This window comes from Aquarana catesbeiana, linkage group LG02, assembly GCF_042186555.1.
Source record: "Aquarana catesbeiana isolate 2022-GZ linkage group LG02, ASM4218655v1, whole genome shotgun sequence".
Classification (NCBI taxonomy): Eukaryota; Metazoa; Chordata; class Amphibia; order Anura; family Ranidae; genus Aquarana; species Aquarana catesbeiana.
This window is the reverse complement of record NC_133325.1, coordinates 557716041-557740363: the sequence shown is the minus strand read 5'-3', so window position 1 is coordinate 557740363 and position 24323 is coordinate 557716041. Positions and strand designations below refer to the sequence as shown.

General features: G+C 43.2%; 1 protein-coding gene across 2 annotated transcripts; it reads right to left on the bottom strand.

The window, feature by feature from the left end:
* Positions 1 to 9307: 9307 nt before the first annotated feature.
* On the bottom strand, positions 9308 to 24306 carry SNRPC (small nuclear ribonucleoprotein polypeptide C). 2 transcript variants are annotated; one of them, XM_073616009.1, is made up of 7 exons: positions 24068 to 24306; positions 23888 to 23930; positions 20111 to 20219; positions 12685 to 12774; positions 12467 to 12571; positions 11735 to 11815; positions 9308 to 9525 (listed from the first exon to the last, which is right to left on the bottom strand). In XM_073616009.1, the coding sequence occupies exons 1-7, from the start codon at positions 24073 to 24075 to the stop codon at positions 9401 to 9403; spliced, it is 561 nt and encodes a 186-aa protein (XP_073472110.1). In that variant the 5' UTR covers positions 24076 to 24306; the 3' UTR covers positions 9308 to 9400. The 2 variants fall into 2 exon arrangements, with proteins under 2 accessions (XP_073472110.1, XP_073472111.1); XM_073616010.1 differs by lacking the exon at positions 11735 to 11815 and having other exon boundaries at positions 24068 to 24299.
* Positions 24307 to 24323: the final 17 nt, after the last annotated feature.

Genomic DNA, 24323 nt, shown 5'->3' with positions numbered 1-24323 from the left:
AGAGAGCTCAAACAACCGTGCCATCCACCTTGCAGACACTGTTAAAAAACTGAAGTACTTCCTGTATGGGAGGGGTTATATAGGGGATCACTTCCTGTCTAAAGACCTTTGGTCTACCAGTGTCCATTCACCTGGAGATGAAGTATAACCCAGTAGGTAATGAATATTAGCCTAACTCTGTGTCCCATGATGTATGAAAAAGAAAGTTTTTTTTAGGGCAGTCACACTTTTTGGCCCTTATAGACTTCAAAGGGAGCAGCTGAAAACAGCTAATATTTCATGCAATTTTTTGCCTCTCCTCCTAGTGACTAGCTTTCTATTGGCTAAAGTAATAAAGCTTCAGCCTGAAAGACGTGTACAAACTTAAATAAAAAACACTTATAGACGCGCCTCACCTTAGAAAGAAAAACAGTAATGACTTCTAAATATCAAGCTGAAAGTGTCAAACATCCTAAACAGGACGCTAGTTGCTGGAATCTGGTCACATGATAGCCATACACTTTTTTTCCCACACGTTACATAGTAGTTTGCATTATTTGAAATAATTCTATTGTTTATATACTTAAAGTACTGTTTCAAAGCAAAAGATTTGCATTTTAAGTTTGAGTGATGCATTCGTTCCTTAACTAGTGTGAAATACCAGTGCTGGGGACTTTTTGAAGTAGTCAGTGTCTTGTAACTATACTGTAGTCCATGTCATAGGAAAATGTGGGAATTCCCATTAAAGGTTACATGCACTTTAAGCAATTTCCTATTTTTACTGCCCCTGCACAAATGTCAGTTGCAAAGTATGCTTGTTTTTCCAATAATCACGTGTTTCAGACATACTGCCTCCAGCCTGGCAAAAGTGTGTTTTTTTTACATTCTATAAAGCTGAACTCCAGGTACAGCATTAGGCTCCATGCACACTGGAGCTCATAAACGACCGTTCTGAACGTCGGATTGCTGGCAGGAAAACGCTGCTTTAAAAACGCGATTTTATCAGCGTTTTCAATTGCCGTCAATGCACGTTTAGCGGCGCTAGCTTTTAACCGCGTTTCTCTGCCTCTATTCAAAATCAATGGTTCCCTATGGGAGCCCATTGATTTCAATATAAGTCGCAATGCAAGTCGGATCATCATGATCCGACTTGCGGTGCGACTTGTGTGCTGAGGCTGAAGGGGAACCCTCGCCAAAATGAAAAAAAAATTTGTGTGGGGTTCCCCCCTCAGACAATACCAGGCCCCTCGGTCTGGTGTAGATTTTAAGGGGAACCCAGTCAGGAAAGGGGGTGGGGACGAACGAGCACCCTCCCTCCTGAACCGTACCAGGCCGCATGCCCTGAACATGGGGGTAGGTGCTTCGGGGCAGGGGGGGTGCTGCACCCCCCCCCACCCCAAAGCACCTTGACCCCATGTTAATGAGGACAAGGGCCTCTTCCCAACAACCCTAGCCATTGGCTTTAATAAGGGGGCCCCCAGATCCCGGCCCCCCACCCTATGTGAATGAGTATGGGGTATATCGTACCCCTACCCATTCACCTGGGGAAAAAAGTGTCAAAAATAAAACACACTACACAGCTTTTTAAAGTAGTTTATTAGTCAGCTCCTGGGGTCTTTTCCGACTTTGGGGGTCTCTTCTTTCTTTTCCGCGCTCTCTGGCCTCTTCTCTCACTCTCCGGTACGTCTGCTGGGCTCCTCCGCTATCTTCTGCTCTTTTGCCACTCTTTTTCTAGCGGTGGCCCGGTCTTCTCCATCGTCTTCTTTCCACCGGTCTTCTTCCGATATTGACACGACGCTCTCTCCTGCTGTAATGCCGAGTGAGCTGTGTGCAACGACTTATATTGGCATGGGGCGTGACCCCGCCCCTTATGACGTCACATTCCCATCATGCACACTTTTTTCCCCAGGTGAATGGGTAGGGGTACGATGTACCCCATACTCATTCACATAGGGTGGGGGCCCGCTTATTAAAGGGGGCTCTCAGATTCCGTTAGGCTTCCCGCCCGCAGCCCCCCGACAACCAACGGCCAGGGTTGTCGGGAAGAGGCCCTTGTCCTCATCAACATGGGGACAAGGTGCTTTGGGGTGGGGAGGCGCAGCAGCCCCCTGCCCTGAAGCACCTACCCCCATGTTGAGGGCATGCGGCCTGGTACGGTTCAGGAGGGGGCGCTCGCTCGTCTTTCCTGATCGGCCGGGCTGCGTGCTCGGATAAGGGTTTGGTATGGATTTGGGGGGCCCCCCCACGCCGTTTTTTCGGCGAAGGGGGTTCCCCTTAAAATCCATACCAGACCGAAGGGGCCTGGTATTGTCTGAGGGGGAACCCCACACCAATTTTTTTTTAATTTTGACGAGGGTTCCCCTTCATCCTCAGCACACAAGTCGCACCGCTAGTAGGATCATGATGATCCGACTTGCAGTGCGACTTCTATTCAAATCAATGGGCTCCCATAGGGAACCATTGATTTTGAATAGAGGCAGAGAAACGCCAAACGAGGCTTAACGCTCTTTTTACAGTGCTAACCCTCGTTTAACACCTTTTACCGGTTTCTGGCGTTTCCAGTACTGCTCTTGAACGTGAATTTCTGGTGTTCAGAAAAAAAACATAAACTCCACTGCTCATTAAAGCTAAAAAAACGTCCATGTGTGCATGGACACATAGGCTAACATAGAGTGGAGTTTATGGGCTTTTAAAAAAAAAAATCGCCCAAACTCCAATAAACTGCAGTTTATCAGCTCCAGTGTGCATGGAGCCTTATCTTTATTGCAGGATTGAGGGAGAAAAATAGGAACTCAAATATGCACATGTCCATGTGATCTCATTCTGTGTACTGAATTCCTTGTATTGGTTTCTAAACAATATATGGCATTCTCTGACTGGATAAGGTGGAGGAGTGAGGCGGTGATGTCACAATCTCCACTTCGTCTAATCTGTGAATGGCAGCATTGCCGAGCAAGCAACCCCCCGTGGTCACTATGCAGAAGTGAAAGCCACATGGTCAGTAGCACAGTGGACGGTGTCAGTAGAGCAGTGGAAGATAGCAGAGGACGTTGTCCCTAGCACAGTGGTTGGTGTCAGTAGGACAGTGGACAGTATCAGTGGGGCAGTGGATGGTGACAGTGGGCCAGAGGATATTGTAAGTAGGGCAGAGGACATTGTCAGTAGCACAGTGGATGGTGACAGTAGGGCAGTGCATGGAATTTGTAGGACTGAGGTACCTGGCAATTCGGGGGTTAATTGTGAGCCAGTCACTTGGCTCTCTGTCTGGCAAATGGTTAAATCTGTGTGGTCACTCAGCTCCCCTTTTCCTCATACAGACTGCCCTTGAAATTCTGTGTATACCCAGGAGATTGCCTCTGGTATAAGTAATGGCATTTCTAGGTCTCTGCTCGGCTGTTAGGCTGGATTCACACCTATGCATTTTTAGAGCTTTTTGCATTTTGCAGATTTCTACTACAGTCCATTCAACATGGTTTCCTATGGAACAAATTCTGTAGTGCAAATCTGCAAAATGCAAAAATCACTAGAAATGCATAGGTGTGAAACCAGCCTAACAGTAATGTGGTTCTCAATCCCGCCAAGAAATTTGTGTACACCCCCCCCCCCCCCCCATGCCTCCGTTCTTGCCTGACATAGTTACTTTCACTTTCTGCCTAATTCTTCTGCCCGGCTCAGCATCCGACCTCTTCTCTGTCTTCTTGGGAGCAGGTGCATTCGCAGAGGGTAAAGAATTTCACAGGCAGAGGAACAGTTTAGGCCGGGGGTTGGCAAGGGAGGGACGCGGTCTACCTATCGGCGATCGACCTCAGGCATGAGATATGCACACTTACATTGACCCAAGATGGACCAATGGAAGGCTGGGTACACACTAAGAAAATCAAGCAAACGATTGTCTGGTTTTCCCTCAATGTGCCAGAGCAAGTGAAAACAGAGGATGGTACTAATTGTACGAAAATTCTCAGACAAAGGCTTTTTTTTTTTTCTACTTGTTTATTGTGTCTGATGAAGCGCAGTTTTTCATATCAGATTTTTCTCGTACAAAAACAGTACATATTAAATGAAAAAGGTCCTGGGCACGCGCGAGAATTTTTTTTTGGAGTTTGTCCCTTCGCATATTTTTGTTTGGAAAGTCTGGTTGTTGAAGGTGATGTACACACTATACGAAAATCAAAATATAGCACCTCGTGTGGAATTTTTCTTCCAATTTACTCATAGTGTGTACCTACCCTAACTTGCAAAAAATTAAAAAAAAAATTACCTAGACTTCTGCTTTAAAGCAGAATTTAACTCAGCGTTAGATAGATCAGACTTACCTGTAAAACAAAGTCCTCCAGCTGGTCCTTGGCACGCCCATCTTCACCCAGTCTTCCTTCCAGATTCGCTCTGTTCAACTACTTGAATAGCTGTGCCGCCATGTCACTCCCACACTTGTGCATGGAGTCAATAAATGTACTCTGAGATGCACATGTATGGCTCAGTGCTCATTACTCCTGACAGGCAAGGGAAAGCATATATGACAAAAGAGACCACTACAGTCTCTTCTGTCATGAAAACCCTGTCAGGGATTTTAAAAAAGTGAGTTTAATTCCACTTTAAGCAGTTTCTTCCAGCCACCACTAATGAGAGCGGAACAGGAATAAAGACTGACTGTGTTACGATATAGAAGTGGTCTATCTCTTTTTACATCATGCAGTCTGTAGCAACTGTTCCCAGCTAGCACTTGATGCAGCTAAAGAAAAATGGACTGCTCTTTTATCCCCATAAAGTCTGTTACTATCCCTTAGATCCCATTAGGGGTGGCTGGGGGAAGCTGCAGCAAGAAGAAAATAACGTAAACACACTGCTTGATTTGTCTGAAATTCTGCAACAGTAACCCATGCTACTTGTAATGCACATTTCTTACCTGCAAAACCATGTGCATTTTATTTACATAAGGTGAACTTATCCTTTAGCCCCAGTTCACACTGCTGTGACTTTGAACTGGCGTGACTTCATCACGGCTTGCATATCACTTAAAGGGGTTGTAAAGTCGCCTGTTTTTTACCTACATGCATTCTATGCAAGGTGAAAAACCTGTGCTGCAGCTGCCCCCAGAGCCCCTCCTCTTTTTTACCTGAGTCCATCCATTCCAGCGATGTGCACAAGCCCAGTGACTCCAGCCGCTGTCTCTATCCTCATTGGATAGATTGATAACAGCAGGAGCCATGGCTCCCACCGCTGTCAATCAAATCCAGTGACACTGGTTTGGGGCCAAGTCCGGCTGTCTGTGTCAATGAATGTAGCAGTAGGAATCGTAAGTGCGCCCGCACGGGTGCCCCCGCGGAAAGCGACTCTCCGTGGAGTCAACGGATGAAGGAGGAGGAGGAGCCAAGAGCACCACCGAGGCTGCTCTATGCAAAACCCTTGCACAGAGCAGGTAAGTATAACATATTAAAAAAACAAAACAAAAAAAACAAAAAAAAAAAACACACCTTTACAATCACTTTAACAGAAGTCAATGCAAGTCATACCAAAAGTAGTGCAGGAACCTTTTTTCCAAGTCAGAGTGACTCAAGACGCTCCAATTAGAATGGTTCCATTGCCACTAATGGTGCATGACTTGTAATGCGACTTTGAACTCTCAAGTCACAGCAGTGTGAAACGGGGCTAAGGCTAGGCTCACACTGTTGCGATACAATTTTGAACAGACTTTCAGTGCAATTACATAGCGCTACTTGGATGCAACTTGGATAAGGTTTGTCTATTCTATGGAGCCAAAAATCACACCAAAGTAGTACAGGAACCTTTTCCAAAAATCGCTGTGCCAAGTCGCATCGAGGTGAACAGACACCATTAAAAGCAATGCAATTTCCCTTGTCATGCGATTCTGTGCAACTCAAGTCCCATCTGAAATTGCACTAGTGTGAAACAGGCCTTACACCTATCAAAGGACCACAATTTGGCAATAGGTTACTATGTTTAACCTATTTAGCATTTACACTCACCGGTCACTTTATTAGGTACACCTTACTAGTACCAGGTTGGACCCCCTTTTGCCTTCAGAATTGCCTACAATTTCGTGGCATAGATTAAACAAGGTGTTGGAAACATTCCTCAGATTTTGTTCCATATTGACATGATAGCATCATACAGTTGCTGCAGATTTATCAGCCACACATCCATGATTCAAATCTCCCGTTCCACCACATCCCAAAGGTACTCTATTGGATTGAGATCTGGTGACTATGGAGGCCATTGGAGTACAGTGAATTCATTGACATGTTCTACAGAAAAAAACGTTTGAGATGCTTTCAGCTTTGTGACATGGTGCATTACCCTGATGGAAGTAGCCATAAAGGGATGGACATGGTCAGCAACAATACTCAGGTAGGCCATGGTGTTTAAACAATGCTCAATTGGTACTAAGGGGCCCAAAGTGTGCCAAGAAAAAAAAAAAACCCTCACACCATTACACCACCACCAGCCTGAACCGGTTGATACAAGGTAGGATGAATCCATGCTTTCATGTTGGTTACGCAAATTTTTGACACTGCCAGTTGAAATCGGGACTTAGACCAGGCAATGTTTTTCCAATCTATTGTCCAACTTTGGTGAGCCTGTGCCAATTGTGGGGGTGCGCATCTTCACTGGCCTCACGATTCGATTACGATTATCAAGTCAACGATTCAATTCGATATCACGATTACAGCGCAAGTCCGCAAGTGCTCATGGTTTTCATAAAAAAAAATTCAAGTAGTCAGGAGAACTCCATTTTTTAAAATTCTATCTGTTCTTAAGAAAAAAGAGACAGCAGAGGAGCTCCAGGCTCTCTTCCAAAAAACTAAAGGAGATGGTCAGAGACTGCAGACATAATACAGGAGATGATCAGAGACTGCGGACATGGCACAGGAGATGGTCAGAGACTGCAGACAATAATGCAGAGTTGTGGTGTGATGAAGGCACATAGAAGACAATTCTATGATATGGACTTGTGTTGGGATCACAGCGCCCCCTCCCCCTCTGTACTTACATGCTGCTCTGCCGGTGCTGGTGGCAGCCTGTAATGAGAAGGACGATCTGCCTGCTCACCATCTCCCCCCGATCTCCATTCCAGCCGCCGGTGGTTTCACATCTCATGTCTCTCCTGACTCGGTCAGCAGGGAATTCTCCCGGGAGAGTGCTCCGTGCGTAAAGCTGTTATTAGTGTGTGTATATCCCACTCATGTGACTCCCAGCCGCGCTTCCCTCCTCTCACGCCTCTCTTCTGACCTGACAGCTCCAGTCAGTGGGCGGGGCTGACATCAGGAGAGACGTGATAGGAGGGAGGTGCGGCCGGGAGTCACATGAGCAGAATATACACACACTAATAACAGCTTTACACATGGAGCGCTCTCCCGGGAGGGGGCAGGGCAAGAAATTGATTTTTCGGGTCGCATGCATCGATGCCGCAACGGAGACACCCGAATTGCGATGCATCAATTAATTTCGGCACCCCTAGCCAATTGTAGCCTCAGTTTCCTGTTCTTAGCTGACAGGAGTGGCCCGCGGTGAGGTCTTCTTCTGCTGTAGCCCATCTGCTTCAAGGTTAGATTAGTAGGTTGTGCTAGTATTCTGCATACCTTGGTTGTAATAAGTGGTTATTTGAGTTACCGTTGCCTATTATCACAAACCATTCTGCCCATTCGCCTCTGACCTCAACAAGGTAGTATCATCCAAACAACTGCCGCTCACTGGATATTTTCTCTTTTTCAGACCATTCTCTGTAAACTCTAGAGATGGTTGTGCGTGAAAATCCTAGTAGATCAGCAGTTTTTGAAATACTCAGACCAGCCTGTCTGGCACCAACAACCATGCCACAAGTCACTTAAATCCCTTTTCTTCCACATTCTCATGCTCGGTTTGAACTTCAGCAAGTAGTCTTCACCACGTCTAGATGCCTAAATGCATTGAGTGGCTGCCATGCGATTGGCTGATTAGCAATTTGTGTTACCAAGCAATTAAACAGGTGTATCTAATAAAGTGGCTGGTGAGTGTATTGTTGCAGTCTATGAATATAGATGATCTAAAACCAGTGGTCTCCAAACTGTGGCCCTTTGCTTGCATTTATTTGGCCTTCCCACAGACACCAACAGCGGGGACCCACTCTAAGTGACCAAGCTCTGTAGGGCAGTGTGAAACACGTTGGGGGTGTGGCTGCTGAGGTTGTCCCTCTTATCACCACTATAGGACTCTGGATGTGCAGCACCAGGGATTTTTCCTATTTTCCTTTATCTGGTCCTCAGGGCACTATTCCTCCCACCGACACCAACAAGGAAGCACCATTCATTCCACTGGCGCCTACAATGGGGCATTTTTCCTTCCGCTGACACCAGTGATAGGACACGATATCTCCTTCAACTGACTACAGGCACTATGTAATTTGTTTACTTCCGCCGACACTGGGGCATTTTCTACTTCCACTGGCCACCCTAAAGTCTGAAGGATAGTAAACTGGCCCTTTGTTTAGAAAGTTTGGAGACCCCCTGATCTAAACAATGGAACAAGTAAGAAGATAAGAAGATAATGCAACAGGTCAAACACAATCTTTTAATTTAAAAAAAAAACAAAAAAAAAAAAAACAAAAAAAAAAAAACAGTTTTTACGAAACAGTTGCTTTCTAGGAAAGAATACAAAAACGTACATAAAACAAGTTTGTTTAAACACAAAGTCCAACTGTCTTGTGTGGAAAGCTGTGCAACTTCCATCCAGATTTATTTTGGAAAATAAGTCTTCATACTACTGGGATGATTTGTCAAAATAGTAAAAGCTGTACTGTTTGCCCATCAGGGAAAGAAGTCTAATGCCTTTAATAAGGAACGAAAACCCGTAAACCTTTGGAATATAAAAAAGGTCAACATGTGCAGCCAACATGCATGCTGGCAGTGCGGTTACGTAAAGGGTCAATCCCACTAAACTAAAAATTACATTTCTGGAAAGAGGTCTGTCAATGATTTTGAGGGTAAAATCTCAGCAAATGAGTTCCTAGGGCTGCATGTTTGCCATGGAAGCAGCAGGTCCCCACTCCCTGTCTTAAATTTTTAAATTTGACACTGAATAAAAACAGGAGAAAGGGGAACACCCCACCCCTTACTATAGAAGAAGGAATGGGACTCCAATGTGAAAATGAACAGAATGGAACCGTGGCAGGGGAATCCTGGTGTTGTAGTTCCCCAAGCGATACCTACTAAATTGCACTAATAACTAAAATATCACTTTTGGATGGTGTGACCTTTAACAGTTTAGTTTCAGAAAAACATTCTACAATATTCTTTACCATGTTTTAAAATTGAGGGCAGTTACAAAACAAAAATAGCTTCCGGTAAGTTGTATTTTGGCCAATAGGCTCCGTGACCCCTTATTAAAATATACTATTTGAATAGCATTTACAGGAATGTAAATATCTTTATCGGTCAGGGCGTGCCATGCCTGGACGAGCTTGAAGCATCATGGGACGGGATGGTGGACGCATCATTGGTGGACCTTGCATCATTTGCATGTGAGCTCCCATTGGTGGTCTCATACCAGGACCTAAGTGGGACACAAAGAAAGCATCACTCATAAGGATTTAAATACGTACACACCATCACATTTATAACCAACATGCTAGCCTGTACTGCTTTTGAGAAATGAACCATTTGGGACTTGTATAAGTTGTAAGAAGGGAAACCTCCAAGATTATGTCTAAAAAAAACTTACTCTAAGCATCAAACACATGTTTCAGCTGGAAGTAAGCAAAGAGCATTTATAGTGGCACAGCATATTCCTTGGAATTCATAGTGTGTTATCTATGCTCTTTAGAAGTCGGTCTTGCAGAAGTGTGACAAATGGTCACACTTGTAAAAGTTTCATGTACGCTTTTTTAGGATGTATATGAATCAGCTACAACTCTGACAGAACTGTCCCAAGATGGAAATGTATCAAATATCAGTTCCAGAGGAACCTGGTCAAATAACTCCAACAAGAAGAGGTCTTTCTGCCACTTTCCTAGTTATGAATTTGTTGCAGCAATAGCACCATATAGTAAATCTTCGGTCACACTGAATGCGCCTTTAAAATCGTGCAACTTCACTTGAAGTGCGACTTCAGGTGCAACATGGAAGACATCTGTGCAACTTTGCACACAGATGTCAATGCAAGTTGTATCTGAACTTGCAAAAAGTAGTGCAGGTACCATTTTCAAAATCAGTGCAACTCCAATGGAGTCAGAGTTGCAACTATTTGACCGTTTCCACTGCAGACAATATGGTGCGACTTGTCATGTGTTTTTGATATTTTCATATCACATGACAAGTTACACTAGTGTGATCGGGGACTAAGTGTACCAAATAAGAACGACTTTAATTTTTTGCACACATTCCTACAAACACTGAAAACATCTGATTTTTAATTTTCAGAAAGTCTTCTGCCTACTTTTAACACTGCCAAAAACGTGCTTAGTTAATGAATCACCCCACTGTGTTTGAAGGTCAGAAAAGGATTTATGGGTGCCCTTATTAGCTATTGGTCATTTAGTAATTAATTTTCTGCAGAGAGCCACACCAAAATTCTTGAATTTCAGATCGTAGTGATTGCATCAAATAGGGGAGACTAGTAAACCCCTTCAAATTTAAGAATTTTTTTTTATTTATTTTAGTCAACAATTTGTGGATAAGTATGCATGTGTGGTATTCATTTCCCAGGGTTGATTAGATAGATTATATATAAATAAAAACCACACTACATCTCACACTGTTTGTCACTTGCTATGGCAAGTAAGAGCTAGTGGACCTAAGTAGAGGTCTGTCACTGCAGTGTCGGTCACTGAATGACCATTTTAGCAATCTACTGCAGAAGTGGTGGCTTAAAGTGTTACTAAACCCAGGACCCTGCATTCACTATATCTGGTCTCCCACAGTACATGGAAATGCAATTATTTTCAGTAAATATAAAACTGCTAAATAGTAGAGCTGCACGATTCTGTAAAAAATGAATCACAATTTTTTTTTTTTTTGCTTAGAATAAAGATCAGGATTCTCTTACAATTCTCACGGCATAATATCTTTCACAATTTACATAAAAAAAAAAAAAAAAATGGGGCTAACTTTACAGTTTCACTTTTTTTTTATTCATTTATTGAAGTACATTTTTCCCCAAAAAATTCTGTTTGAAAGACTGCTGTGCAAATACAATATTGCAACGACCATTTTATTCTCTAGCAGAAAATACTGGTTTTAACTGGTAAGCAACAAGTGACAGAAAAAGGCCTGATCTTTAAGTGGTTGAACTGACCTCATTTGCAGACCGAAGTTCATCCCTTTGATCTAAAACCACTAAAATGTTACAAGGTTTCCTTTTCATCTCCCAGCACTGAGCAATGTTGATAATCATCTGCCAGTTGGTTGCTTTTTGTTTGTTTTTTGACAGCTGTGAGCGAGCAGAGAACGGCTCTGCACTTGTTACATGGATGAATCGTGGAAATGCCGGATTAACATCGTGATGGGGGGTTGAATTGAGATCGCAATTTTTTTTTAAACAATTAATCGTGCAACTCTACTAAATACCTTTTCTCATCAGCAGTATGTAGCAGACTTGTGACTATCAGTTCCCAGTTTAGCTTGTAGGAGGAGTTTTCATACTGCACCGAGCTGTCCTATCAGGATCCAGGACCCCTGACCCTCTGTCTTGACAGTGCTGATTGTCCCTTAGCTAAATCACATTCATTCTCCCAAGAAAAAAAAAACGCTCTAGCAATACACACCAAACTGAGCCTGCGCAGCCTGACTCCAAAGGCTCTGTCTTATCCGGACATGTTCTGGAGTCAGTGGAAGAAGAGGAGGATCTGTGCATACAAGATTAAACAGCCTTTTTACACAATGCAGAGGATTAATCCCTTAGGATCCACAGTGAATATAACAAGCATGCTTTACTGCATATACAGACAGATTTTACTGTTGTGGGTTTAGTAACACTTTATTTTTTCACAGGCGATTGGCTTACTTCCACCTCACCAGCTTTTCCCAGGTGTACATCGATACAAACACACAGGGGTAGATTTACTAAAACTGGAGAGTGCAAAATCTGGTGCAGCTCTGCATGGTAGCCAAATTAAGCTTGTTCAATTAGGTTTTGACAAAAAACATGAAAGCCGATTGGTTTCTATGGACAGCTGCACCAGTGCCGGGTCCAAGTGGCGCTGTATGTGTCTATGCACACAAACAGCTTGACTTGGGAGCGAGCCCACATGTTTGCCCTCATAGCAAGCAGCTTGCTATGGGTGCAGACACAGAAGAGGAGAAGCGGACAGCGCCAGCGGGAGACCCCATAATCGGACGGTTAGGGCTGTACTGTGCAAAACCATCGCACATAGCAGGTAAGTATACCACGTTTATTGCTTTAAATTAAAATGTAACCTTTACAACTGCTTAAAAAAAAAAAAAAAAAATAATACTATTTTCAAGTGCTGAGAATAATTAAAGCAAGAGTAGCTCACCATGGCCTACTGGCATCATCCCAGGTGGAGGAGGTCCCATCATTGGCATCATTGGAGGCCCAGCCATTGGTGGTGCAGGCATCATACCCGGACGTGGGGGTCCACCTATTAAAAAAGGATAAAATAGGGGTAAAGCGATAAAAAAAATGAAGGTAGAATATGAAAACGAAAACAGTGTTTAAAAGCCAATTCTAAGGAATTAAATAAAACTCACTTACCTAGACTAGGTGGAGGTGGAATCATGGCACTTCCAGCTGGTGGTGCAGCAAAAGGTGTGGGTGGTATCTTCCCTTGCTGAAATGCAGCAGCTAGGAAAAAAAAAAAAAAAAGTTAGACAAATTATATAGGTGTTTAAAAGAAAACTGGAACATACTGTGCAATAGGAGGCACTATTGGGAGCTAGCCAAGTATGACACTGCAATGCACCATCATATCCTAATATCACATTAGGATAGAATGCTAGCCTTGTTTTTACACATGTGGATCAAAAGATAGAAAAAAAAACAAGAATCTATTTCTCTAGGTGACCTCAAACAAATATACTTCACAAGTAACTTTCGCAATCAGATTGCTGCGTACTCATTGAAAAGAATACAAGAAGTTTTCTAAAGAAGATGCTGAGTGAGTGACCCCCTATCATCACTGAACGAGGCAGACATTGCAGCAACAGCATCCAGAAGATCAAAGTTTACATTGTATCTGGCAAGAAACGCGACAGCTTTCGCATATCCAGCAGCTGCTTGACAAACTTGCTTTGAATCTAGGAGCCAGCTATATAAAAAAAAAAAAAAGTTAGGAGCCATTTTTTTTGTACTACTTGCCGACTGGGCACTTTCACCCCCTTCCTTCCCAGCAAATAAGTAATTTTTCTTCTTCACTGATGTGCAGTTATAGAGGCGGCACCGATATGCTGCACTGATGGGGCTGCCCTCCCAGAACTGGATGACCGCTCTAGTAGTCTTTCGGTTATAGCGGGGTCAGCAAGTGGGAGGCAGATGCGGAAGGCTGACAAAAGCCCAGGCACCAGGATGTAATTTCTAGTTGCCATGGTGACCTGGCACCTGAGATTTGTTGAGCCCTGCCCATCACTATATCCAAGCTGGTTCAGTCCTCCTCTCTCTCATGCTTCAGGAGATGATGGCACTGATGTCATTAAGTACAATGCACTACCAATAGCCCTGCATTGTACAAGATGACAAGATACCATCCACAGACCAGAATGTATAAGATTTGAGAACCACCTGCTGAGAGTAAAAATGCATTTCACTGCTCTCCTGGACATAAAACATTTAGCCCGTGAAGTGCAAGGGTTGCCCAACTGCAAGTGTATAATTTGTTTTCCCCAGAGACCGGCTTTAAGAATTTTATTAACCACTTCCAGCACTTCTCTCCTACATGTAAAAATCATTTTTTTTGCTAGAAAATTACTCAGAACCCCCAAACATTTTGTTTTTAGCAGAGACCCTAGGGAATAAAATGTCGGTCATTGCAATTTTTTTAATGCAATTTTGGAAAAGAAAAAAAACCAAAACCGTTAAGTTAGCCCAATTTTTTTGTATAACGTGACAGATGTTACGCTGAGTAAATAGATACCCAACATGTCACACTTTAAAATTGCGCACACTCGTGGAATGGTGTGAAACTGGTACTTAAAATCTCCATAGGTGGCGCTTTAACATTACTTACAGGTTACCCGTTTCGAGTTAGAGGTCTTGGGCTAGAATTATTGCTCTCACGTTCGCAGCGATACCTCACGTGTGGTTTGAACGTCGTTTACATAAGTGGACGTGACCTACATATGCGTTCCCTTCTGAGTGCGAGCATGCGGGGGTTTTTATTTCTTTTTTTTGTTTATTTTATTTTTTTTTTTAAAAATTACACTTTCCCTTTAAATTTTTTTTTTTTTTATTATTACTTTATTCCTATTACAAGGAATATAAAACATCCCTTGTGATAGGAATAGGGCATGACAGGTCCTCTTTATGGAGAGATGTGGGGTCAATAAGACCCCACAGCTCTCCTCCAGGCTGGAAAGCCTGAGATAAAAAAAAAATAAACGGTCTCAGGCTTTCCAGCCAAATCCCCAACATGGTTTACTTCCGCCGGCCCAGACGAGACGTCATAACGTCACACCCGGGCCTCCGAGAGTCACAGGGACTGCCGGTGTTCTGTCAAAATAGCCAATTCATCAAGATCTCCAATTACGTTAGTAACTGGAGATTTCGATGCTTTACCATTTTGACAACACCGGCAAGAGTGTACACTTCGGTACACAAAGACTTTGCTGTTTCGATACAACAGCGGGCAAGAAGGAAAAAGTTGTCGCCGCCACGGAGGTGGCCACTTTGTTAGTATCAGAGCAGAGTAACAATGTCCACTCATAATACCGTGTCCTGGAGTGCATACGGTTGCCGGTGTGTCAAAACAGCAATTCATCGAAATCTCCAACTACTAACGGTTTACAGTAACCAGAAGTGACGCAATTGGAGATCTTGATGAATTGGCCATTTTGACAGATCACCGGGGACCATCTGGCCCACAGTTCCCTATGGCCAACTTCCGGCGCTGGCGGATTCCTTCCCTGGCTCGCCAATCACAGCCGGTAGAAGCACTGGAGGGCGGGGTGACCCCTCTTACCGCCTGTAAGAATGATCAAGCGGCTGAACAGCCGCTTTGATCGTTCCTACGGTGCAGGGAATCGACGGCTGAAAAAAATTATATCTGAATGATGCCTTTAACTGCAGGCATCATTCAGATACCCCCACTAAAAGCCCAGGACATCATATGGACATTCTTTGGTATGGAAGTGGTTAACATATCAAGGAAGGGAAGGGGAGGACTAAGGAATGCAAAAATGTTACCAGATAAAAATTCAGCTTCAATGAGCCACTGATTTGAAACAAATATTTGCATATAAATTGTCCTAACACCTTGCACATGAGACTTACTTTGTCCACGCACCAGCAGCATGCCCATATTCAACGCTGAGCTGTAAATGTGCAGCTCAGCGTACAGTTAGGAAAAAAATAAACAACCCTACCTGATAGCCATTTTCTACAAAAGTCTTTAGTTCCACTTTAAAGGGCTATATTCTATAATCTGTGCGGAATAAGCATGTGCAGAAGTTTACTTTAAGAGCTGTGTAATTTCCTTCTCTGCTTCCTGCATCACCAATTACATGCAAACCTCAAAAGACAGGTTTGAAACTTTTTGGTGGCTGAAAGAAACCTCCAGCATCACCAGTTTAAAATGAGTGGGGTATCCAGGTAAAGAACAGAAGCATCTGGCTAAAAAATAACTACTTTGCAGATAGTGCTCTTGCTATGCATCATTTTTAAAAGGACATACAAGGATATGGACTGTACACGACCTGCTTTCACTGCAAGAAAAAGATGATCAAATGTTCTACCTGCTCAAATATAACAATTTCAACAAATACTTATTAATAATAATAACAACAATTAATAATGTTATTGTAGAGCTCAATAAGATTCAAAATGTACTCAGCAGTACAGATGAAGAGGCATATTTTTAGATGAAATGTTATAGCAGGGGAACTGGTCTATTTTTAGGTTTGATGGACACTATCTTTAGTATAATATTTCTGGAACTGGATACCTCCTTTTACTTTAGATGGTCAGAATGCTGTGTGCATTCTCTAGATAAGCATTCAGGCATGACTCTTCAGATAAAAATTAAAAAAAAAAAAAAAAAAAAAAAAAAAAAAGTGTGATGTCTAAATGGTTTACTAGATTTTAGATGTCATTTTTATGGTGCCAGAGCTGAGTTGATGGGCCATTCAATATAACATGATATGGGCATTGGGACGTGGCTGTAGGGCAACCGGAAGTGACGCAACACTTAGGCCACATTCACACTGAAGCGGCAGGTCAGTTAGCGGTAAAGGGGTTAAAAAAGCACCCACTTAGCACTGCTTTCATATCAGCGCCCATTCATTTCAATGGGCAGGAGCGGTGGAGGAGGAGTGTATACACCGCCCCAAAAGATGCTGCTTGCAGGACTTTTTCCTGGCTTCCTTAAAGAGGAAGTAAACCATTTTTGTTCCCTGCAAAAATGCTAGTATGCATCGCATACTAGCACACTATGTGGCACCTGCAAACGATGCCTGCGCTGTCCCCACATCCATGTTCGCCCCTCTTCCTTCTGGGACCGTGGACTCCGGCTCTGGGACTGGCCGGAGCTACCAGTCACAGCACTCGCTAGTAAAGAAACAGCATAGAGGGCAGTTTCTTCATAGCGCATGCACCGATAACATCAAGGGCACAGTACATTTAGGATATATTTACAGTACCTATAGGTAAGCCTTATACTAGGCTTACCTATCACTACAAATGTCTCAGGGAGGTTTCTCATTGACATACAATGGAGAAGTCCATCTTCTAAAATCTTTAACCTTTTGTTAATACACCGTTGTTAAAATCTAGTAAAACCGGTCAGATATCTGCCTCCAGACAAGGACAATTATAGTAAACACACCTTTCCAGCCCCCTCATAACAAACAGTTCCAGAAACAAGCATCTAGAAAGGAAAGCTGCAATTTTTAAATATTTGTTTTGTATAGGGACCTGTAACAAATATAAAGTAGGTGTTAGGCCCCTTTCACACTTATACGACTTGTCCCACGATTTTGTACTGCAAAATCGTATGACAAGTCATTCTCCATGATTTTCAATGACTACCATTCATATTGGCACGACTTTAAGTCGTGCTGACTTGAAAGTAGTCCCTGCACTACTTTGGTCCAACTTCTATGCGAGTTGTACTCCATAGACCTCAATGTTAAACCCTGAAGTAGCATGCAAGTCGTGCCTGAATAATATAGACACGACTTCAGTACGACTTTGTAAGCACAAGCCTGGCCTCGCTATTCGGGAAAGGAAAACTTTTCTTTCCTTTCCCGATGAGCGACAGGCAGTGCTGACAGCTGTCTGGTATTAATCCAGAGGGGGAACGCCGCGCCAAGTTTTAAATGAAAAAACCGGCGTGGGTTCCCCCCCGGGGGCATACCAGGCCCTTGGGTCTGGTATGGATTGTAAGAGGAACCCCCTACGCCGAAAAATCGGCGTGGGGGTCCCCCCAAAATCCATACCAGACCCTTATCCGAGCACGCAGCCCGGCCGGTCAGGAATGGGGGTGGGGACGAGCTAGCGCCCCTCCCCCCCCCCCCTCCTGGACCGTACCAGGCCGCATGCCCTCAACATGGGGGGTGGGTGCTTTGGGGCATGGGGGGGCGCAGTGCGGCCCCCCCCACCCCAAAGCACCTTGTCCCCATGTTGATGAGGACAAGGGCCTCTTCCCGACAACCCTGGCCGTTGGTTGTCGGGGTCTGCGGGCGGGGGGCTTATCGGAATCTGGGAGCCCCCTTTAATAAGGGGGCGGGGTCACCGCCTATAAAAGTCCCTTGCGGAGCGCACAGAGACCATTCTGGCTGGAGAGAGCGTCGTGTCAACATCTCTGGAAGAAAAGAAGAAGGCAGAAGTCCGGACCACCGCTAGCAATTGAGCTGCAGAAGATAGCGGAGGAGCCGGCAGAAGATGCGGACACCGGGAGGAGACGGCGGAGAGACGTCGGAAGAGGACCCCCGAAGTCGGAAGAAGATCCCGGAGCTGCCTAATAAATTATTTTAAATTATTCAAGCTAGCCCAAAAAAAATTAATAAATCTGTTTCAACTACTCGGGTTAAAAACAGAGGTTTCAGTTGCATACATTTGCAAGTATGTGGAATTAACATTGCTGTGTTAAAGCGGAGTTCCAATTAAAATAAATAAATAAATAAATAAATTAAAAGTCAGCAGCTACAAATACTGCAGCTGCTGACTTTTAATAACTGGACACTTACCTGTCCCAGGGTCCAGCAATGCGGGGGAACAAAGCCCCGCTTGTCTCCCCCTTCTCTCTGCGGCGCCGGTATTGTCACTGTGGGCGCCCGGCTGTGGCTTCACAACTGGGCAAGTACTGCGCATGCACGAGCCGCACTGCGACTGGCCAGGCAATCTGGGACCTGTGATGTGTCCCAGAGGATTGCCGAGAGGGGGGTGGTGGTCACCTTCCGCTTTAAGGCATTTCTGATAAATGTGGTCCCTAGCTCTAAACCAAGTTTTCCAGTTAGAGGAACATATAAAGCATTCCACAAACAGAGCAGGCTCATCTGCAGGCAGCCCTTTTCTACATGAAAAGGTACAGCAACACCAGAAACCCAAACATTGCTTTTACAAGGTAGCTGAGGACTCTTGGTGCAAGTCCAAAAAGCAAAGATGGGAGCTGTTGAAACTAGACAACAGGGAAAAGATGCACACAGGCAAGGTAATATACAAATAAGCATAAAGAGGGTACCCAGCACACTTTGAGGCTAGACAGGGAAAAAAAAACAAAAACAAACCAACACACACACCAGGGGTTCTAATATCCACACTATGCCAAGTCCAATGTTTCGGCTCATTTTCCTTATGCCCGACTAGGCTCAACATGTGGACTCCCAATCCAATTTTTCCCTATTCACCTTTGTACACACACACACACACACACACACACACACACACACACAGTCCCCCCATGCTTAAATTACATGGACTTTTAAAAATATTTTATTCAGGTGTTTATGCCTCCATAGGCTTGAAATGGTGTGCCTGTAAATGTGCAACAAATGCGTATTAGTGCCTGAAAAACTACTCTCCTAGAATTGCTCTGCTTCCCTTGCCCAACCCAGGAAACAAATGCCTGAAGTTTGATACATGTGCAAAAACACTTGTGCAAAGCTTGTAAAATACCAAAATCATTCAAAATTACTAGTAATACATTCTGCTGTGGTGTGAATGCATGTTCACAGCAGAACTAAAGTCCGTGATAAGTTGCCTCTCCTTCAACAGTGCGATGTCCCTCACTGGCATCTTCTACCTGGCTTCCTTCAGCTGCCAGGCTGTGGCAGTCTTCATTGGCAACCGCGGGATGACATCACTCATGCACATGTGCAGAATGTTCAGTCCACCCTGATATATAGTAAGTGATCTGTGCTGGAATGTAAACCGAGCTGCGCATGGCCAGCTCAGTACACATTTAAATAATAAAAAAAAAAAAAAAACAAAAAAAACAAAAAAAAACACACACGACTGGAAACCGGCAGATTTATCTTATTGCAAAAGAGACATTACATTTCTCTTATGCAATAATGAGGCTGCCTTCTTGCACTTATAATAAACTGAGACTGAGACTATAGTTCCACCTTAAAGTGGTTTTAAAGTTAAAAGGTTTTTTACCACAAGGCAGTCCCTTCATTTAGGTAAAAGAACATTTCACCACTGGTGCCGTGTTCTGCATCTATGGATGCATGCAGCCTCCTTTGGGGGCACACGCAGAAGAGGAGGAGCAGAGCACCAGCAGGGGACTCTAGAAGAGGTGGTAAGGGACCACTCTGTGCAGTGCCATTGCACAGAGCAGCTAAGTATAATGTGTCTTTAAAAATTGACCTTAAAAACACTTTAAAAGGCTAAAAAAAAAATAAATAAAAAAATGTTACCCAGAGGCAAATGCCTGGACATGCCTACATGGACACTTCTCTATGCAGATAATTCACACCGAGTTCCTAGGGCAGTACAAAAGTTGAAGGAAAAAGAAAAACCCACTCACTGGTTTTATCAATAAGACTTTGCGCCTGCTCTTCCATCCATTTCTGATAGTAATCCTTTACATTTTCCTTGTGTTTTCTTCCACTGCAATGAGTCTTACGAACTGAAGGCTGGAGAATAAATAAAACACAAATTAACCTGTTTACCAGCAGCACCACTGCTGTGACTGAATTCTAGTGGTATAGATGCCTAGGAATTGTGCAGCAAAGGCTGACAGGAGAGGACTTAACATCTAAATAGCTGGGCTCTACCCTCCACTCAAATATATGAATGGTTCTCAGTCACTGACACAATGCCAAGCATATTCAACATCCAAGGAGTCACAAGAGTCTTGCGCAAATTGCTATACAAATACTACACAACTAGTGCAAGACTTGTGCCATTCTTGGTATGGAACATTGCTGAAATTAAACCTTTGTCAGCAAATATAACCACACACGTGACATTCCCACCTAATATTCAACTTTATCTCTATGAAACAAAAATGCACTAGTTGTTGGTAGATCTTAGGCCTCATTCACATGGGGTGTATAAATCCATACTCCATGTGAGGGCCACGTTTACATGCATGGGTGTTACTTGTATCCCCATACATGCAGCCCTAGGGTCTGTTCAGGGCTGTGCACCTTCATCAATGTCACATTGGGAGCAGTGGCTGTATTTGTACAGCCGCTGTGTCCCAAGTAACAGCAATGTGAATGCCTGCAAGGGATCGCATGGAACATCTATGCATCCCCATTAGGGTAAACAAGGCCCTCACATGGGGTATGGATTCATACTCCCCATGTGAATGAATCCTAAGCCTAGGTTTACACTATTGCAGGTATCGCACTTGTGCTCGCATCTACAACCAAAACACGCTGCTCTTTAGAGATGTGCAGGGCTGCCATTTATTCTTAATGGCACTCCCACACATCTAAAAAATGCAGCGCATTTGCAGGTGCAGAAACCGCTGGGAAAAAAAAAAAAAAAAAAAAAAAAAAAAAAAAAAAAAAAATCACACAGTGCAAAAGCTCCATGAGATTTCCCTGTCGCTCAGTTCTAAAAATGGTGTAGGAATCCTTTCCCTGCATGAAAAGCAGGCACAGCAGCACATTCAAACGAATAGGTTGCCGTGTCTGCACAAATGTGGCTCAAAGAGCTGAAATAGTGTGAACCATGCCTAAAAGGAGATTGAACAATCAGACTGCAAATGTTTGTTGTGAGCCCAAAGCAGAAATTAACACAACTTATGTTCCTACCCCCTCCCTCTAACAAAACTTGAGAAAAGTTACATCTTTTTCTGCAAGGTAAATTATTTTTTTTGGTGCTACAAGGCAGCATTACCTTCTTTCAAGCTTAGACCAAAACTACCTAGGCCCCTTCACGTACCGGATTGCCATGTCACACATCCCAGGACATGTGTGCAGGCAAAACACAGACTAAAGCTGGATACACACTAGAGGTCGACCGATATGGGTTTTTCTCTGGCCGATGCCGATATTTAGAAATCTCGGTGGCCGATGGCCGATATGTGATGCCGATTTTTTTGGGCCGATATATTAGGTCGATTTTTTTTTCCTTTTTTTTTTCCCCCTTCATCTCATAAAATCTAACAGTTAGACCCCTTTCACACTGGGGCATTTTTCAGGCGCTTTTGGGCTAAAAATAGCGCCTGTAAAGTGCCTGTAAAACGGCTACCCTGCAGTCTCAGTGTGAGATCCCAAGTGCTTTCACACTGAGGTGACGCGCTGGCAGGATGTTAAAAAAAAGTCCTGCAAGCAACATCTTTGGAGCGGTGTATACCACCACTCCTGCCCATTGAAATGAATGCGCACCGCTGCCGAAGCGCATGCAAAGCGTTTCGGCAGCGGCCCATTTAACTCCTTCCTCGGCTGCTAGCTGGGTTATAAGCACCCCGCTAGCAGCCGAATAGCGCTGCTAAAATGATGGTAAAGCGCCGCTAAAACTAGCAGCATTTTACTGTCAACGCATGCCCGCTCCAGTGTGAAAGCAACCTTAAATGATACAGAAATTGTTTTACATTTAAACATTTATTAAACAAAACAAACCTCCAATCAGTTCACTTGTATGTAGAATTTAGAAAAAAAAACTATATCTTAAATATTAAATATACAAAAACAGGTAATCAAAACTTTTGGACAAAAAAAATGGGCTAACTTTACTGCTTAGTTTTTTTTTTTTTATTTATGTATTTTTTTCAAAAAAAATTGGGTTTGAAAGACCGCTGCGCAAATACTGTGTGACATAAAATATTGCAACAACCGCTATTTTATTCCCTAGGGTCTCTGCTAAAAAATTTATATATATATATATATATATATATATATATATATATATATATATATATATATATATATATATATATATATATATATATATAATGTTTGGGGGTTCTAAGTGATTTTCTAGCAGAAAATACAGGATTTTTACTTGTAAGCAACAAATGTCAGAAAAGATTTAGTCTTTAAATGTTTAAACTGAGAACTTCTACACACAGTGCTCAGCTCATTCATAAGTGTAAACATTGTATCCTTCAGGTTCTTTTTATCAGATTTGGCAGGCTGCCCAGAGGAGGGAGAAGTCGCTTCATAGAATACAGGCAACTTGTATTGACTTCTATTACAGAAGTCATTTGCAAGTCGCGCTGAAGAAGTTATATCGGCCTTTTTTATCAGCACAATCGGCCGATGCCGATTAAGTAAAAAACACCAAATATCGGCCGATATATATCGGTCGACCCCTAATACACACTATACAAATATTCTTTAGATTTTTTTCCCTTTAGATTTACCAAAACCATATAATATGAGGTCAAACTTTAAGAGTTTCAATTTGGATGCAATCAGGCAGGCCCTTACACTGCATGGTTTTGGTAAATCTAAAGGAAATCAAACAAAGGTTGTATAGGGTGTATCCAGCTTTAAACCCTTGTGCACCTAACTCCATAATTTTTGATGAAACGCAATCTCCATCGGCCTATATATATATATAACAATTTAAAGTGGAACTTCAACATGGCGGGGGGTGGTGGTCAGGGTTAACTATCCCAAAGCGAACAGTACACTATACAATCTGACTATACACACTGCTTTTGATCAGATATATGTAGCAGAGCCTTCCTTAATACAAATGGAATGTACTGTTTAGATTAGAGCACTTTCACATTGAGGCGCTTGAAAAATGGCCATAAAACACCAAGCGCTTTTGAGGTGTTAGCGGTGTGCATTTTTGAAGGTCACGTAACTCAAACTGCTTCAAGAACCATTTTGAGTCATTTTTTTAAGCGCTTTTCAGGTGCTTCCCATTCATTTAAATGGAGGGGCACTCCAAAGATGCTGCTTGCAGGAGTTTTTTCACCTCCCCGCCAGATCATAGGCCCAGTGTGGAGGCATTCATTGATTTTAATGGAAATAGGTTTCCGTGAGTTTTTTTTTTTTTTTAGCGCCAAAGTGCTTGAAAAGCACCTCAGTGTGAAAGGGCTCTTATTCCTATTACATCATTTTGGAAAATCTAAAAGAGAAGTGATCAGATAGCATAGTGTATGGCCAGCTAAACAACAGTGTTTAGCAACAGGACTCCAGATACATTCACATTGGTTTCCAGATTTACCAGCTGCGGGTACATGGGATGGGGCTACATATAAAGTTCTCACATATTTCAGCAGCAGAAATTAGCACTCGTTTAGAAAATACACACTGAAAGCAATTCGCAAGAGACAAATTGCTTAAGTAAATGAATGGAGAAAATGTACCATGATAAAGTATGATCAACTTACCGAGTCATGGGTGAGGTAGGTATCACAGTAGTCGCAATAAAACCTGCAGAGAAAGCATTTTACACGTTAACCTTGTCACATGTAAACCCTACAGCGTATATATAACGTACACAGAGCCCATTCGCCCGAATATGTGAAGCAATCCGTCTACAATCACCGTTTCCCGGCTCATTCACTCACTTAGGCATGGTTCCGACCACCAACTCGCCACCTTTGTCTCCACCGGAAGCAATGCGCGAAGCGGCCCGCCGAGGTTAAAGTTAACCGGAAGTGACGTCGGACGGCGCACTTTAACTGCGACTTTCCTCTCCCCTAAGGGCAAATTAGTCCCATCACTACCAGGCAACAAATAACGTCATACAGCCCTAAATGAATGTTGATAAACACAACTGTGACCCTCACAGCCATTTCTGTTCATATTTGATTAAGCTAAGCC

Excerpts from the sequence above, each read along its gene's own strand:
- SNRPC (XM_073616009.1), bottom strand. Across the intron at positions 12,775-20,110 it reads AAGTCTTATTGATAAAACCA|CTGCTGCATTTCAGCAAGGG; the intron begins GTGAGTGGGTTT and ends TTTTTTTCCTAG. Across the intron at positions 12,572-12,684 it reads TCCACCTCCACCTAGTCTAG|GTGGACCCCCACGTCCGGGT; the intron begins GTAAGTGAGTTT and ends CTTTTTTAATAG.